General features: G+C 46.9%; 1 protein-coding gene across 3 annotated transcripts in view; it reads left to right on the top strand.

Annotated features, from left to right (window-relative positions):
• Nucleotides 1-16713, top strand: part of LOC143291146 (potassium channel subfamily T member 2-like) — a 105236-nt gene that overhangs the window by 69690 nt on the left and 18833 nt on the right. For all 3 annotated transcript variants that reach the window (XM_076600822.1, XM_076600823.1, XM_076600824.1), the window contains exons 15-24: nt 1225-1333; nt 3704-3853; nt 4533-4702; nt 7107-7260; nt 8120-8225; nt 9588-9760; nt 10696-10767; nt 13788-13925; nt 14683-14794; nt 16144-16248. In XM_076600822.1, the coding sequence (XP_076456937.1) occupies nt 1225-1333; nt 3704-3853; nt 4533-4702; nt 7107-7260; nt 8120-8225; nt 9588-9760; nt 10696-10767; nt 13788-13925; nt 14683-14794; nt 16144-16248 (1289 nt within the window). The remainder of the gene's footprint in view (nt 1-1224; nt 1334-3703; nt 3854-4532; nt 4703-7106; nt 7261-8119; nt 8226-9587; nt 9761-10695; nt 10768-13787; nt 13926-14682; nt 14795-16143; nt 16249-16713) is intronic.

Here is a 16713-nt window from a genome sequence, read left to right on the forward strand (position 1 = left end):
TTGTTTTGAAATGATGTTGAGTCCTCTGGCAAAGGCACGTGACTCTCTGACTTTCCTCACTGCGTCCAGGGAACCTGACCTCGGTCAAGGTGAAGGTCAAAAGCGGCGGAAGGAGAGGACTGGGCCCCGCCTTCTTCCTTTGCCGACCCCTGGACACCGTGGGCATGAATTCACTGCCATCGATGGCCGCGAGGCTGTTTGAGGCCTTTCACTTCACAGTCTGTGTTGAGAGTCTTCTTCTTTCGGCTCTCCCCCGTCACTGGAGTGGAGTGATGGCCTAGAGGTAACGCGTCCGCCTAGGAAGCGAGAGAATCTGAGCGCGCTGGTTCGAATCACGGCTCAGCCGCCGATATTTTCTCCCCCTCCATTAGACCTTGAGTGGTGGTCTGGACGCTAGTCATTCGGATGAGACGATAAACCGACGTCCCGTGTACAGCATGCGCTTAGCGCACGTAAAAGAACCCACGGCAACAAAAGGGTTGTCCCTGGCAAAATTCTGTAGAAAAATCCACTTCCATAGGAAAAACAAATAAAACTGCACGCAGGAAAAAAAATTTTTTTAAGGTGGCACTGTAGTATAGCGACGCGCTCTCCCTGGAGAGAGAAGCCCGAATTTCACACAGAGAAATCTGTTGTGACAAAAAAGAAAAAAACACAAAATACCAAATGCAAATACAAAATACTAGTGTTCATGTGAGCGGACAAAGAGAGATTAGGACCTGGTCAAACTGAGAGCTGGTTCCCATGCTTTTTTTTTTTTTTTTTTTTTTTTTTTTTTTGAGGGGAGGCAGGGGGGGGGGCAGGAAGGTGGCAGAATGGTTATGACGCTTATCTGCCAATGCAGTGTCCGTGAAGGTCTGGGTTCGAATCCCGGTCTCTTACGTTTCTCTCAAGTTCGACCTGAAAATCAAACTGAGAGTGTAGTCACTCGGATGAGACGATAAACCCAGGTCCCGTGTTCAGCACGCGCTTGGCGCACTGTGGAAAGAACCTGTGGCAAACGAAAGTGTTGCCCTCTGGCATAAATTCTGTTGAACAATCTGCTCTGCTTATTGGCTTACACGAACTGATAATTATGTGTGTACACAAGGCCTCACAGGCGCGTTGGGTTATGCTGCACTCAGAAGGCTGCCTGGCAGATGTGGTGTGGCGTATATGGACTTGTCGGAACTCAGCGACGCCTCCTTGAGAGACTTGAACTGGGGGTGTTTGCGTTGGTTCCAGAACACGTGGTGTGTGAGGACGAGTTCAAGTTCGCTCTGTTGGCCAACAACTGTCTGTACCCGGGCCTCTCCACACTGGTCACTCTGATCTTGTACACCTCACGTGGGACGTAAGGCTTCGTTACCTCTGTGTGTGTGTGTGTGTGTGTGTGTCTGTCTGTGTGAGTGCGTGCGTGCGTGCGTGCATGTGTGTGCGTGCGTGTGTGTATGTGTGTGTGTGTGTATGTGCGTATGTGTGTGTGTGTGTACGCGCGCGCGCGCGCGCGCGTGTGTGTGTGTGTGTGTGTGTGTGTGTTTCAGACTTTATTAAGGAAATCGTCAGTCACATAGACTGCAGTCTTTATTTCATTCTTTGTTTGGAACATCATGTGTCATATTTAATTCTTCATCAGGAAATCTTTCCGTCAGATGGGTTCCATTCTTCATTTGGAATATCGTCAGTCAGACTGATTTTATTTTTCATTTGGAGCATTTTTCAGTCAGAATATCGTAAGCCGGATAGGTTTAATTCTTTAATAAGAATATCGTCGGTGAGACAGATTTCATTCTTTGAGAAGAATATTGTCAGTCACATTGACTTTTGTTTGTTTGTTTGCATGGCCTGTAGTTTTATTTTGTACTTTTTTCTCTCTCTCTTTTTTTTTTTTTTTTTTTTCGCCAGAGTTGAATAGATCTCATTCTTAGCCAGGAAAATATGCTGACAGATTTCACTCTTACTAAGGTAGATTCCTCATTACATTTTAGTCTCTCTTTTTTTTCTTTCTTTTTTTCTTCTTCTTTTATAACAGGAAATTTCTTATTAGAACACACTTTTTTTTTTCAAACCCAAGTGGCGTTTACACGTCGGGATTTGAGGATATTACCCAGCCTGCGTTCGTGTATGAGATGTATTTATTCTGATGAATCATCTGTTTTGCGTTTATACCCCTCATGATGCACACTTGTTCAGCAGTACTTCCTCCGTGGGAGATCGGAAAACTCTCCACCTTTTACCCCAGAAGCTGTACTCCTCCGTGAGAGGTCGGAAAACTCTCCACCCTTTACACCAGAAGCTGTACTTCCTCGGGAGATCGGAAAACTCTCCACCCTTTACACCAGAAGCTGTACTTCCTCGGGAGATCGGAAAACTCTCCACCCTTTACACCAGAAGCTGTACTTCCTCGGGAGATCGGAAAACTCTCCACCCTTTACACCAGAAGCTGTACTCCCTCCGTGAGAGGTCGGAAAACTCTCCACCCTTTACACCAGAAGCTGTACTTCCTCGGGAGATCGGAAAACTCTCCACCCTTTACACCAGAAGCTGTACTTCCTCGGGAGATCGGAAAACTCTCCACCCTTTACACCAGAAGCTGTACTTCCTCGGGAGGTCGGAAAACTCTCCACCCTTTACACCAGAAGCTGTACTTCCTCGGGAGATCGGAAAACTCTCCACCCTTTACACCAGAAGCTGTACTCCCTCCGTGAGAGGTCGGAAAACTCTCCACCCTTTACACCAGAAGCTGTACTTCCTCCGTGATAGATCGGAAAACTCTCCACCGTTTACATTACTCCCTCTGTGCCGTTTTACACCGAATAGATCCGAACCGCGTACCAGATGAGAGAGCCTCTTCGAATCCCGCAAGGACAAGACTTTCATCACTCGCTGTCACTCTTGCTCTCTGCATCATTCGCTCTTCATACAGTTCACTCAAACACACTGGCCTATCACCCCACATTCTTGTGTTTTAAGAACACTCTTACATCGAACACTCAATCATCCACCATACCAGCTTCTTCTGCGTTCGTGGGCTGCAACTCCCACGTTCACTCGTATGTACACGAGTGGGCTTTTACGTGTGTGACCGTTTTTACCCCGGCATGTAGGCAGCCATACTCCGTTTTCGGGGGTGTGCATGCTGGGTATGTTTTTGTTTTCATAACCCACCAAACACTGACATGGATTACAGGATCTTTAACGTGCGTATTTGATCTTCTGCTTGCATATACTCGCGAGCAGGTCTGCACATGTGTTGACCGGGGAGATCGGAAAAATCTCCACTCTTTTCCCACCAGGCTCCGTTACCGAGATTCGAACCCAGGACCCTCAGATTGAAAGTCCAACGCCTTAACCACTCGGCTATTGCACCCGTCCACCATACCAACGGATAATTATATGGAAATATAGGTCGTGTGTTCTGAGTGTGTGGGACACTCAATCCACCATACCAACGACTGTATGGAAATGTAGGTCGGGTGTTCTGGAAATGTAGGTCGGGTATTCTGGGTGTGTGGGACACTCAATCCACCATACCAACGACTGTATGGAAATGTAGGTCGGGTGTTCTGGAAATGTAGGTGGAGTAGGTCGGGTGTTCTGGAAATGTAGGTCGGGTATTCTAGGTGTGTGGGACACTTAATCCACCATACCAACGATATACGGAAATGAAGGTCGGGTGGTCTGGAAATATGTGGATCGGGTATTGTGGGTGTGTGTGGGACAGAGAGGGCGACCTGGCAGAGGAGACGTGGCAGCGGGTGTACGGCCGTCACTCTGGAAACGAGATCTACCACATCCAGGTGTGCCGCAGTGTCTTCTTCAACCGCTTCGAGGGCAGGACGTTCACACAGGCGTCTGCTGAGGTCCATGACAAGTGAGAGAGGAGTCCTCTGACTTGGCAGTTCGTGGTGTGGACGTGTGTGTGGGGGGGGGGGAGGGGTGGGGGGGTAGGGGTTGAGTGGAGGGGTTGACGTGTGTGTGTGTGAGAGAGTGAGTGTGTGTGTGTGTGTGTGTGCGCGCGTGCGTGCGTACGTGAGTGCGTGCGTGTGTGTGTGTGTGAGAGAGAGAGAGAGAGAGTATGTATGTGTGTGTGTGTGGGGGGGGGGATGAGTGTGTGTGTGTGTGTGTGTGTGTGTGTGTGAGTGAGTGTGCTTGCGTGTGTGTGGGGGGAGGAGGGGGAGCCAGGGGGGGCGTACGTTTACGTGCGTGTTTTTTCATATATATATATATATATATATATATATATATATATATATATATATATATAGTCGTCATCAGCATCGTTATTATCATCATCGTCGTAGTAGTCGTAATCGTCGTCATCATCGTCGTTGTCGTCGTCATCGTCGTCGTTATCGTCATCATCGTTGTTGTCGTGATCGTCATCATCATCATCATCATCATCATTATCATCATCGTTATTGTCGTTATAGTTGTTATCATCGTCGTCGTCATCATCATTATCATCGTCGTCGTTGTAGTCGTCGTCATCGTCATCATCATCATCATCATCATCATCATCATCATCATCATCACTGACCTTGCTGGTGCAGACTGGGCGTGTGCCTGCTGGCTGTCCTGGACAGCACCAGCAACCAGCTCTCCCTCAAGCTGAACCCCGGCCCGGACTACGTCCTCAAGGGCAGCGACTACTGCTTCTACATGAGCGAGACCAAGGAGGAGTACTCGGAGGTGACCAATCTGCACGAGGAGGACCCTGAAGGTCAGTGAGGCCCTGCCCTGACATGCAGCGGGATCCCGGGTTGCACGAGCGATCCCGAGCAACGCTATGATTCGCTTGTTGTTGTTGTTGTTGTTGTTGATTCACATGTTGTTCTTGTTGTTTTTGTTGTTCTTGTTGTTGTTGTTCTACTTCTTCTTCTTCTTCTTCCTCCTCCTCCTCCTCCTCCTCCTACTTCTCCTCCTCCTCCTCCTACTTCTCCTCCTCCTCCTTCTTCTTCTTCACTTCTTCCCCTCCTCCTCCTCCTCCTCTTTCTTCCTCTCCTCCTCCTCCTTCTCCTTCTCCTGCTTCTTCTTCTTCTTCTTCTTCCCCTCCTCCAAGTTCCTCCTCTTCTTCTTTTCTTCTCCTTCTTCTTAGTGCGCACCATACAAGTATGAGGGATAAATTATATGCTTGCATACGTATACCAGTGCTCAGAGCCGGACACAAAAAAATCTCCCTGTTTGGTTACTTAAACTTTCATGTCAAACTGATGCAAACTAGGCATATCAGTTTTGCTCTCGGCCAGTTTTCGCAGCAGGCCCGTCGTCTGTTCAGCCAATCAGCGCACTTCACAGCCCAAAGCGTTGACTGACCATTCCGTGACCAACAAAGAATGCCCCATGTAAACCTCGGCAAGGCAGCGGGTACGAGAAGTTTCAGCGAAACAGGGAATATATCGGGTGTCCCCCCAAAAATGAACCGCTTTCTGACAAGTAATTTCTCAGTGATAGAGAAACCAAATTCATTGGAAATTTTCACACAATAACCTTAGGGCATCATCAAGAACTCTGCAAAGTATCTAAAATATCAAATTATGCGACTATTGTCAAATTCAAAACAGCATGTAAAAAAAAAAATCCAGTATCAGAGCTGTGCAGTGTGACCTTCATCATGTTCATGCCAGTTGCCAGGTGTTGGCATCTGTCAATCAGTGTCAGTTTAAAAATAGCCTGTCTGGGTGTCAAATCTTTTTTTTTCTTCTTTTTTTTACTGTCTGTATCCAAAATCAGTTCTGTCCAAAGTTTCAGTTTGGAAGGATCAACCATGCCTTTGAGTGAAAGCAATAAGGTTAGCATTGAAAACTGTTTCAAGGAGGAAGGCTGGGGTGGAAGAAGGATCGTAAAGGAATTTCCAGGCAAGGGGTGGAGTCATGTCACTGTAAATAGACCTATCGCTAAATTACGCACTACAGGGTTAGTAGCACGTAAAATTGGCAGTGGGAGACCCAAGACTGCTTGTTCGGAGGAGAACAAGGACCATGTTGAGGAACTGATTCAATCCCAGGAGGAGAACTCAGGGACCCACAAATCTTTTAGAGAAGTTGCAAGCGATTTACAAGTGAGCAAAAAACAGCGAAAGAACTGGAGCTGAAGCCCTTCAAGCGGATACGGGTATCAAGGAGGGACCAAAATGTTAGAGGGAAAAGAAAAACTCACTGCCAACTTGAATGACCACTACTCAGCCACTGATGTGAAAAGGATCATTTTCACAGACGAGAAAGACTTTACGTTAGAGATAGCTAAAAATCGCCAAAACGATCACGTTTATGGGAAACGGAAACGAGAAATTCAGCCATCTCACCTCTATCATGAGACTTCTAGATTTTCAAAAAAGATAATGGTTTCAGCTGGAGTATCCTGGAAAGGAAAAACAACATTCATTTTATGACACTGATAGAGCCAAGGTTAATAGTGAAAGCTACATTCAGTTTTTGGATGACAATCTTCTCCCGGATTGTAGGCGTCTTTATCCCAGAAACAATTACGTGTTTCAGCAAAATGGGGCTCCTTCACACACAAGTAGGGTAACCCAGGCCCATCTGGAGGAGGCTACACCAGAATTCATCAAGAAGGATGAATGGCCTCCACAAAGTCCTGACTGTAACCCAATGGATTATGCCATATGGGACTCTCTGAAGGAGAAAGTTTACCGGGGAGTGGGGGACAAACTGACCGAGCAGGCGTTAAAGGACAGGATAATTATGTCATGGGAGGAGATACCGGTGGAAGAAATACGTAAAAGCATTTCTGCTTGGAAGAAACGGCTTCGTTTTGTTGTGGAGGAAGATGAGACAACATTGAGCATAAACTGAAATAAGTGAGTTTCCTCACGGCAACAAAAATATTGTCCTGGGCAAAATTATGTAGAAAAATCCACTTCGGATAGGAAAAACAAAACAAAAAAAAACTGCAGGCAGGGAAAAAATAAGAAAAAAAGTGGGTGGCACTCTCAGTGTAGCGACGCGCTCTCCCTGGGGAGAGCAGCACGAATTTCACACAGAGAAATTTGTTGTGACGAAAAAGAGTAATACAATGCAATCTATGGTTTATTACGTAAATCAACAACAACAAGCAAACGAACAAAAACAAACTGTGTTCTGTATTGTGCCAGTACTGATTTTCAGCTCAGCCGATGCTGAGCATGACGCCGGATGGCACGTGCAGCACGGAGGACCCGATGGGATCTGAGGAGGCCCGCAAGAGAGGTGTGGCGAGCGTGTATGGGTCATTGCCCTCAAGCCGACTTATGCAACTGCTTGGGGATGTGGGACAAGACAGGTGGGGGCAGTGTGTTGTGTTGTGTTGTGTTGTATGAGTGTATTGCATTGTATTGCATTGCATTGCATTGCATTGTAGTGTAGTGTAGTGTTTTTGCAGTGTAGTCTAGTGTGTGGTGTGGTGTATTGCATTGTAGTGTAGTGTTGTGTGGTGTGGTGTGGTGCATTGCATTGTAGTGTAGTGTAGTGTGATGTAGTGTGGTGTAGTGTGTGGTGTGGTGTATTGCATTGTAGTGTAGTGTGGTGTGGTGTAGTGTGGTGTGGTGTATTGCATTGCAGTGAAGTGTGGTGTGGTGTGGTGTGGTGTGGTGTGGTGTGATGTGGTGTGGTGTGGTGTGATGTGGTGTGGTGTGGTGCAGAGTGGTGGGATAGGCCCACTGTGTTATGAAGTGTTGTGTGATATTTTACTGTTGTGCAGTAAAGAATAGCATTGCATTGCATTGCATCGTATTGTATTTCATTGCATTACGTTGCGTTGCATTGTATTGCATTGCCTAGAAGAAAGAAGTAGCATAATCCTTTGCTTACCTAATGCCCTGATAAGAAAGGCGTGTGTTGAGGTCACATTGCACGTGGAAACATTTCGGCTCTGTGTGTGTGTGTGTGTGTGTGTGTGTGTGTGTGTGTGTGTGTGCACGCGCGTGCTGTGTGTGTATGTAAGTGCGTGTAAGTATGTATGTGTGTGTGTGCGCGCGCGCTGTGTATGTGTGCGCGCGCGTGCTCTGTGTGTGTGTGTGTGTGTGTGTGTGCACGCGCGTGCTCTGTGTGTGTGTGTGTGTGTGTGTGTGTGTGTGTGTGTGTGTGCACGCGCGTGCTCTGTGTGTGTGTGTGTGTGTGTGTGTGTGTGTGTGTGTGTGCAGCATCATGGCGGGCCCTCTGCCCAACTCCATGCCTGTGGTGACAAAGCGAATCATCTGTCACCTGCACTGTGAGCCCCGGCCTGTCTGCTGCACGTTGTGGGGAGATGTGAGTGTCGTGTCGTGCCGTGTCGTGCTGTGCTGTGCTGATGTGTGGTGTCGTGCTGTGCTGTGCTGTGCTGTGCTGTGTTGTGCTGTGTCGTGCTGTGCTGTGCTGTGCTGTGTTGTGCTGTAGTACTGTGCTGTGTCGTGTCGTGCTGTGCTGTGTTGTGTCGTGCTGTGCTGTGTTGTGTTGTGCTGTGTCGTGTCGTGCTGTGCTGTGCTGTGTTGAGCTGTGCTGTGCTGTAGTACTGTGCTGTGTCGTGTCGTGCTGTGCTGTGTTGTGTCGTGCTGTGTTGTGCTGTGTCGTGTCTTTCACCTGTACTGTGACCCCCGGCCTGTCTGCTGCACACTATGGGGAGCTGTAAGTGTCGTGTCTTGCTGTGCCGTGTCGTGCTGTGCTGTGCTGTGTCGTGCTGTGCTGTGTTGTGTCGTGCTGTGCCGTGTCGTGCTGTGTCATGTCGTGTTGTGCTGTGCTGTGTTGTGTCGTGCTGTGCTGTGTTGTGCTGTGTCATGTCATGTCGTGTTGTGTCGTGTCGTGCTATGCTGTGTTGTGTCGTGCTGTGCTGTGTTGTGTTGTGTCGTGCTGTGCTGTGCTGTGCTGTGTTGTGTCGTGCTGTGCTGTGCTGTGCTGTGCTGTGCTGTGCCGTGTCGTGCTGTGCTGTGCTGTGTTGTGTCGTGCTGTGCTGTGTTGTGTTGTGTCGTGCTGTGCTGCGCTGTGCTGTGTCGTGCTGTGCTGTGTTGTGTTGTGTCGTGCTGTGCTGTGTCGTGTCGTGCTGTGCTGTGTCGTTTCGTGTCGTGTCGTGCTGTGCTGTGCTGTGTTGTGTCGTGTCGTGTTGTGCTGTGCTGTGCTGTGTTGTGTCGTGTCGTGTCGTGCTGTGCTGTGCTGTGTTGTGTTGTGTCGTATTGTGCTGTGCTGTGTCGTGTCGTGTCATGTCGTGTTGTGCTGTGCTATGCTGTGTCGTGTCATGCTGTGCTGTGTCGTTTCGTGTCGTGTCGTATTGTGCTGTGCTGTGTTGTGTCGTATTGTGCTGTGCTGTGTTGTCGTGTCGTGTTGTGCTGTGCTGTTTCGTGTCGTGTCATATTGTGCTGTGCTGTGCTGTGCTGTGCTGTGCTATGTTGAGTCGTGTCGTGCTGTGCTGTGCTGTGTCATTTCGTGTCGTATTGTGCTGTGCTGTGCTGTGCTGTGCTGTGTTGTGTCATGTTGTGCTGTGCTGTACCGTATCGTTTCGTGTCGCGTCTTGTCGTATCTTGTCGTGTTGGGTTGTGTCGTGTCGTGTCGTGTCGTGTCGTGCTGTGCTGTGCTGTGCTGTGCTGTGCTGTGCTGTCATCATCATCATCATCATGATTATGCTCCTGTCTGTGGCGGCAGGGCTGTGAGCACTGCACGTTCAATAACGCTGGAGACCCTCGCTGGAGCAACCAGCTGATCATCGTGTCTGTGGACGAGTGCTGCCCCGCTGTGTACAACTTCATCATCCCCCTTCGCTCCAGCTACCTGTCACTGGGCTCCCTCTACCCTGTCATCCTCCTCGTCAATAACCAGTCAGTGAGAGAGAGAGAGAGAGAGTGAGTGAGTGTGTGTGTGTGTGTGTGTGTGTGTGTGAACACTGAACACTGAAACACTGAAATGTTTAATGTCATTAGCTGAAAAGCTCTGGTGACATAGTAGGAACGAATCAGAACAAAATGGTGCATAACAGATAAAAATGGAACAGAAAGGGAAAAAAAAAGAATTTAAACAACATAAATGACAGATTTGCGACACTTTGGCACTTTGTCATTAGTTTAAAGTACATGTGACAGGGGGTAATGTGCCTTTAATGAGAGAGAGAGTGTGTGTGTGTGTCTGTCTGTGTGAATGTGCCTGTACGTGTGTGTGAGTGTGTATGTCAGTGTGTGTGGGTGTGTGTGTGTGTGTGTGTGTGTGTGTGTGTGTATGCCAGTGTGCGTGTGTGTTTGTGTGTGTGTGTGTAAGTACGTACGTACATGATAATGTACCAATTGTTCTTTCCATTGCTTTGTTACTTTTAATAGACTGTTCCAGTTACTATACTTATTCGTCGTTCTTATTATTTTATTTCATTTCTTTATTTCTATGTTTTGTGTCGTTCTTTATTTTTGTTTTGTGTCGTTAAATGGGCAGAATGTAAAAAAAAAAATTTTTTTAATATATATATAAAAAAAGGCCTTTACTGCGCCTAATTCTTTACCCATTAAAGATTCAATCAATCAATGTTCCCTTTACCCCTGAAAAGAGTCAGTGAGGTCGCTGCACAGAAGAACTGTTCACGAGATTCCTCCAGGTCTGTCGATTGTGTGTCAAAACCTGGGTCTCTGCAGATGGTTTTTCTGTCCATTCTGGAACGGTTACTTTAGGTGTGTGTGTGTGTGTGTGTGTGTGTGTGTGTGTGTGTGTGTGTGTGTGTGTGTTCGTGTATGTGTGTGTGTGTGTGTGTGTGTGTGTGTGTGTGTTTCAGACCTGACAGTCTGTTTCTGGAAACCATTGCCCACTTCCCTCTGGTCTTCTGGATGAAAGGCTCTCTGAGGAGGTCAGTGTGTGTGTGTGTTTGTTTGTGTGTGCGTGTGTGTGTGTGTATGTGTGTGTGTGTTTGTATGTGTGTGTGTGTTCGTGTATGTGTGTGTGTGTGTGTGTTGCAGGACATTAATTCAACAAACTTCCTCCTCCTCCTCCTCTCGCTTCCTCCCCCTCCTTCTCCTCTTCCTCCTCCTCCTCCTTCTCTTCCTTATCCTCCTTCTCCTCTTCCTCCTCCTCCTCCTTCTCTTCCTTATCCTCCTTCTCCTCTTCCTCCTCCTCCTCCTTCTCTTCCTTATCCTCCTTCTCCTCTTCCTCCTCCTCCTCCTTCTCTTCCTTATCCTCCTTCTCCTCTTCCTCCTCCTCCTCCTTCGCTTCCGCTTCCTCTTTCCTCCTCCTCTTCCTTCTCCTCCGCCTTTCTCGCTTCCTCCTCCTCTTTTCTTTATCCTCCTCCTCCTCCACCGCTTCCTCCTCTTTCTCCTTCTTCTCCTCCTCTCCTTCAATCTTCCTTATCCCCCTCTTCCTGCTCTTCCTTTTTCTCATCATCCTCCATCTCTTTCGCGTCTTCTTCCACCTCTGCTTTCTCCTACTCCTTCGCTTCTGCTTCCTCCTTCTCCCTTCTCCTCCTTCTCCCTCCTCCTTATTCTCCTCCTCTTCTTCCTTCTCCCTCCTTCTCCTCCTCCTTCTCATCCTTTTCCGCCTCCTTTTCCTCCTCCTTCTTTTCCTCCTCCTTCTTTTCCTCCTTCTCCTCCTCCTCCTCCGCCTCCTTTTCCTCCTCCTTTTCCTCATTCTCCTCCTCCTCCTTCTCCCCCTCCTCCTCCTCCACCTTCTCCTCTTCCTCCTCCTCCCCCTCCTCCTCCGCCTCCTTTTCCTCCTCCTCCTTTTCCTCATTCTCCTCCTCCTCCTTCTCCCCCTCCTCCTCCTCCACCTTCTCCTCCTCCTCCTTCTCCTCCTCCCCCTCCGCCTCCTTTTCCTCCTCCTTCTCCTCATTTTCCTCCTCCTCCTTCTCCCCCTCCTCCTCCGCCTCCTCCTACTCCTCCTCCTCCCTCCTTATTCTCTTCTTCCTCGTCCTCCTCCTCCTCCTCCAGACAGAAATGTAGGTAGCCTGGACGACAGTATATATGAAAAAAGTAAACAGACAATAGTCGTAAATGTACGAACATATTTCTGGCAGCCTGGATGACATGTATTTATAAAAGAAGTATGCAGACAATAATTAGATATGTAGGCAGCCTGGATGACAGTATATATAAAAGAAGTATGCAGACAGTTATCAGAAATGCACGCCCCATATCTGACAGCATAGATAATAGTATTATGAAAGAAGTAAACAGACAATAATCGGAAATGTACATCCCATTTCTCACAGCCTGGACGACAGTATATAAGAAACATGTATGCAGACAATAATCGTTCATGTAGGCCCAATTTCTGGCAGCCTGGATGACAGTATGTAAGAAAGAAGTATGCAGACTATGATCAGAAATGTACTCCCTATTTCCCGCAGCCTGGATGACAGTGAAAGTTGTTTAGCCAGTATGTATGAGCTTATATCATAGATTGACATAAGTTTTTAGCTGGGCCAACGGCAAAGTGAGAGCTGTATGATCAATGGTTTCTCCGTTGCAATGGGAAGTCATTTACAGCTTGGTCTTTTGTGAAAGACTATGACTCTCAAACTAGGAGGCAAGATTGCACTGGCTCTTAGTGCTGCAGCCTTGGGGGCTAGTTGGCCTTTCGGAACCATCCCAACGCCGGCTGTCCTAAAACCCTCTTGGCCGAGAGAGTGGGGATGTAACTTGGGCAAGACACTCTCCACTATAATCAAATTCTGGCCCAGATGGTTGGGACAGCAGTTGTCTCCTCTGCTAATCTGATGGTCATAGTCGGACACGACTGACTATCATACACATGCAGACAATGGTCAGAAATGTACGCCCCATTTCCGGCAGCCTGGCTGATAATATATATGAAAGAAGTATGCAGACAATAGTGAGAAATGTAAGCCTCATTTGCGGCAGCCTGGCTGACAGACCTCAGACCTCAGATTATTTAATGCACTAGGCCATATGCACATTCCATAGGGACGATGACATGTAAAAATAATGTGCAGCAAAAACAAACACCAATATTAAGTAAGCAACACATTGAATACACATCAGTACACATACAAACAATAGTACAGACATACACATACACAGCAGTGCAATTGATAATTATTCGGTTAAGGAGGTATTTCAGTGTAAGCATGTTTTAAATTGTAATAATTTGTTAAGTTAACTTTCTCTAAATCCAAATGCCTCTTTTTTAAAAGCCTCAAAAATATACCATGCAACCACTTCACAGTGTTTGTCACTGGCCATCAAGTGTCATATAAAACGCTGATAGTCGGGACAAAAATTTGCGGGGTAAATACTTTTCCCTGATGTCACAATAGTTTGGACAGAAAAGTAAACAGTGAATTTCATATTCTGGAGCATTTTAACAAAATGTACAAAACAAACTCTCAGGTGATCGGGCAATGAAGACAATAAATAGTAATGTTCACCGCATTTCTGGCAGCCTGGCTGACAGCATATATAAAAGAAGTATGTAGACAATTACCAGAAATGTACAACATATTTCCCGCAGCCTGGCTGATAGTATATACAAACGAAGTATGGAGATAATGATCCGAAATGTACGCCCCATTTCCGGCAGCCTAGCTGATAGTATATACAAACGAAGTATGGAGATAATGATCCGAAATGTACGCCCCATTTCCGGCAGCCTAGCTGATAGTATATATAAACGAAGTATGGAGATAATGATCCGAAATGTACGCCCCATTTCCCGCAGCCAAGCTGATAGTATATATAAACGAAGTATGGAGATAATGATCAGAAATGTACGCCCCATTTCCGGCAGCCTGGATGACAGCATATTATGTAAAACAAGTATGCAGACAACAAACACAAATGTAGGCAGCCTGGCTGATAGTATATATGGAGGAAGTATGCAGACAATAACCAGAAATGCACGCCCCATTTCCCGCAGCCTGGACGACCTGCTGAAGGCAGGGATCCACAAAGCAATCCACCTGGTCATCTCCAACATCGGGGCCACTCACGGCGCCAGCACTGAGGAACGGCTTGGGGATGCTGAGACTGCTGTCATGGTGCAGAAACTGACTCGGTCAGAGTTTTACTTTTACCGGGGCCTCGCGTGTCTTTGTGGGAGGGGTAGGGGGGAAGGTGGTGGGCATTCCGGGGATGGGGTGGAGGTGGGGGGGTGTGCGGGGGGGTGGAGGTGGGGGAGCGAGTGAGGGGTGGGGTGGGGAGAAGAGGTTGGTGGTATGTGTGCGTCTTGGGGGATTTGTTTTGTTTTTGTTTGTTTTGTTGTTGTTTTATTGCGGGGGGTGGGGGCGGGGGGGTTTAGGGGGGATGTATTTGTGTTTGTTTCACAGAGAGAGAGAGAGAGAGTGTGTGTGTGTGTGTGTGTGTGTGTGTGTGTGTGTGTGTGTGTGTGTGTGTGTGTGCATATGTCTGTGTGTGTATGTCTGTGTGTGTGTGTGTGTGTGTGCGTCTGTCTGTCTGTCTGTCTCGATGTCTGTCTTTCAGGGTGTCTGTATATAATAGAGAGAGAGAAAGAGAGAGAGAAAAAAGAGAGAGAGAGAGAGTGTGTGTGTGTGTGTGTGTTCGTTTGTGTGTGCGTGTGTCTATGTCTTTGTGCCGGTCTGTATGATAGATATTGGTCGATGTTTACTAATAATGAGCCACTTTGACTTTGAGGCATGGCAGATTGTTGACTAAGGAGGCAGAATGGTTAGGACGCTCATCTGCTGCCAGTACAGAGAGTCCGTGAGGGTTTGGGCGCACGCTCAACTGTCTTGTGTTGATTGAATAATGATTGGTGTACGTGTGATGCTGACACAGTGTCGGTGTGTTGACAGCCTGTTTCCCAGCCTGAACATCATCACTGAGATGAAAGAGGACTCCAACATGAGGTTCATGCACTTCCAGGCACAGGACTCCTACACGCAGCAGATCTCCAAGCTGGAAAAAGTAGGCTCCGTTGGAGCCATTTTCCCTTCGTAAAGCGATAAGAAACTCTAGGGAGAGCTGGACAGTACAAAATTCTTATAAGAAACTCTAGGGAGAGATGGACAGTACAAAATTCTTATAAGAAACTCTGGGGAGAGCTGGACAGTACAAAATTCTTATAAGAAACTCTAGGGAGAGATGGACAGTACAAAATACTTATAAGAAACTCTAGGGAGAGCTGGACAGTACAAAATTCTTATAAGAAACTCTGGGGCGAGTTGGACAGTACAAAATTCTTATAAGAAACTCTAGGGAGAGCTGGACAGAACAAAATTCTTATTAAAAAAAAACTCTAGGGAGAGATGGACAGTACAAAATTCTTATAAAAAAAACTCTAGGGAGAGCTGGACAGTACAAGGTCTTCAGAGAAGAACTTGATACTATCCAGCTCTCCCTAGAGTTTCTTATCACCTTACGAAGGGAAAAGTTGTATATTGCGGTATTTTTGTTCGTTTGTTTGTTCGTTTATGTATGTATGTATGTATGTATGTATGTATGAATGTATGTATGTATGTGTGTGTTTTATGTGGGTGTGTGGGTGCGTATGTGTGTATGTGTGTGTGTGTGAATTTATATATTTATCTATTCATTTATTCATTTAGTTATTTATTTGTTTATTTATTAATTCATTTATTTGTTTGTTTTATCAGTTTGTTTATTTATCTGTTAATGTATATATGATTACTTTTCTCTTTCTTTTTTTTCCTTTTTGGCTGCCCCACTATCCTCACCGTTCCAGTGGCATTGCTCCCAACGCCGCTTATTCAGAGTTCACCCGGGTTTGCTGTCTACTTTTGCTTCTTTTCAATACAATACAATACAGTACAATACAATACAATTCAATGCAATACGCACAATACAATACAGTACGCACAATACAGTGCAATACAATACAATACAACGCAGCACATCACAACACACACGCACACACACACACACACACACACACTTTCTCTCTCTCTCTCTCTCTCTCTCTCTCTCTCTCTCTCTCTCTCTCTCTCTCTCTCTCTACAATACAAAACAATGCAGCACATCACAACACACACACACACACACTACAATACAATACAATGCAATACAATACAATACGCACAATACAATACAACGCAACACATCACAACACACACACACACACATACACACACACACACACACACACACAGAGGAGCCTCCCCCCCCCTACTCCCCCCTCCTCCCTAACCCTCCCTCCCCCCTCTCCCCTCCCCTCCCCCCCTCGCCACCCCCCATCCCCTCCTCTCCCCCACCCTCCCACACACACACCACGGTGTTGTCTGCGCTCTGTCTTCCAGCGTCTGAAGGAGAAGACGACCTCCAACCTTCCCTACATGTTCCGACTGCCGTTTGCCGCAGGACAGGTCTTCAGTTCTGCCATGCTGGATCGACTCTTGTACCAGGTGGGTTACTGCGTTCCCCAGGTGTGGTTATTGCGTTTGCCAGGTGTGCTAAATGCGTTTTCCTCAGGTGTGGTTATTGTGTTTCCCAGGTGTGGTTACTGCGTTTTCCAGGTGTGGTTATTGTGTTTCTCAGGTGTTGTTATTGCGTTTTCCGCAGGTGTGGTTATTGTGTTTCCCAGGTGTGGTTATTGTGTTTCCCAGGTGTGGTTATTGTGTTTCCCAGGTGTGGTTATTGTGTTTCCCAGGTGAGGTTATTGTGTTTTCTGCAGGTGTGGTTATTGTGTTTCCCAGGTGTGGTTATTGTGTTTCCCAGGTGTGGTTATTGTGTTTCCCAGGTGTGGTTATTGTGTTTCCCAGGTGTGGTTATTGTGTTTTCTGCAGGTGTTGTTATTGTGTTTCCCAGGTGTGGTTATTGTGTTTCCCAGGTGAGGTTATTGTGTTTTCCGCAGGTGTGGTTATTGTGTT

The sequence above is a fragment of the Babylonia areolata genome, chromosome 16 (genome assembly GCF_041734735.1).
Source record: "Babylonia areolata isolate BAREFJ2019XMU chromosome 16, ASM4173473v1, whole genome shotgun sequence".
Taxonomy (NCBI): domain Eukaryota; kingdom Metazoa; phylum Mollusca; class Gastropoda; order Neogastropoda; family Buccinidae; genus Babylonia; species Babylonia areolata.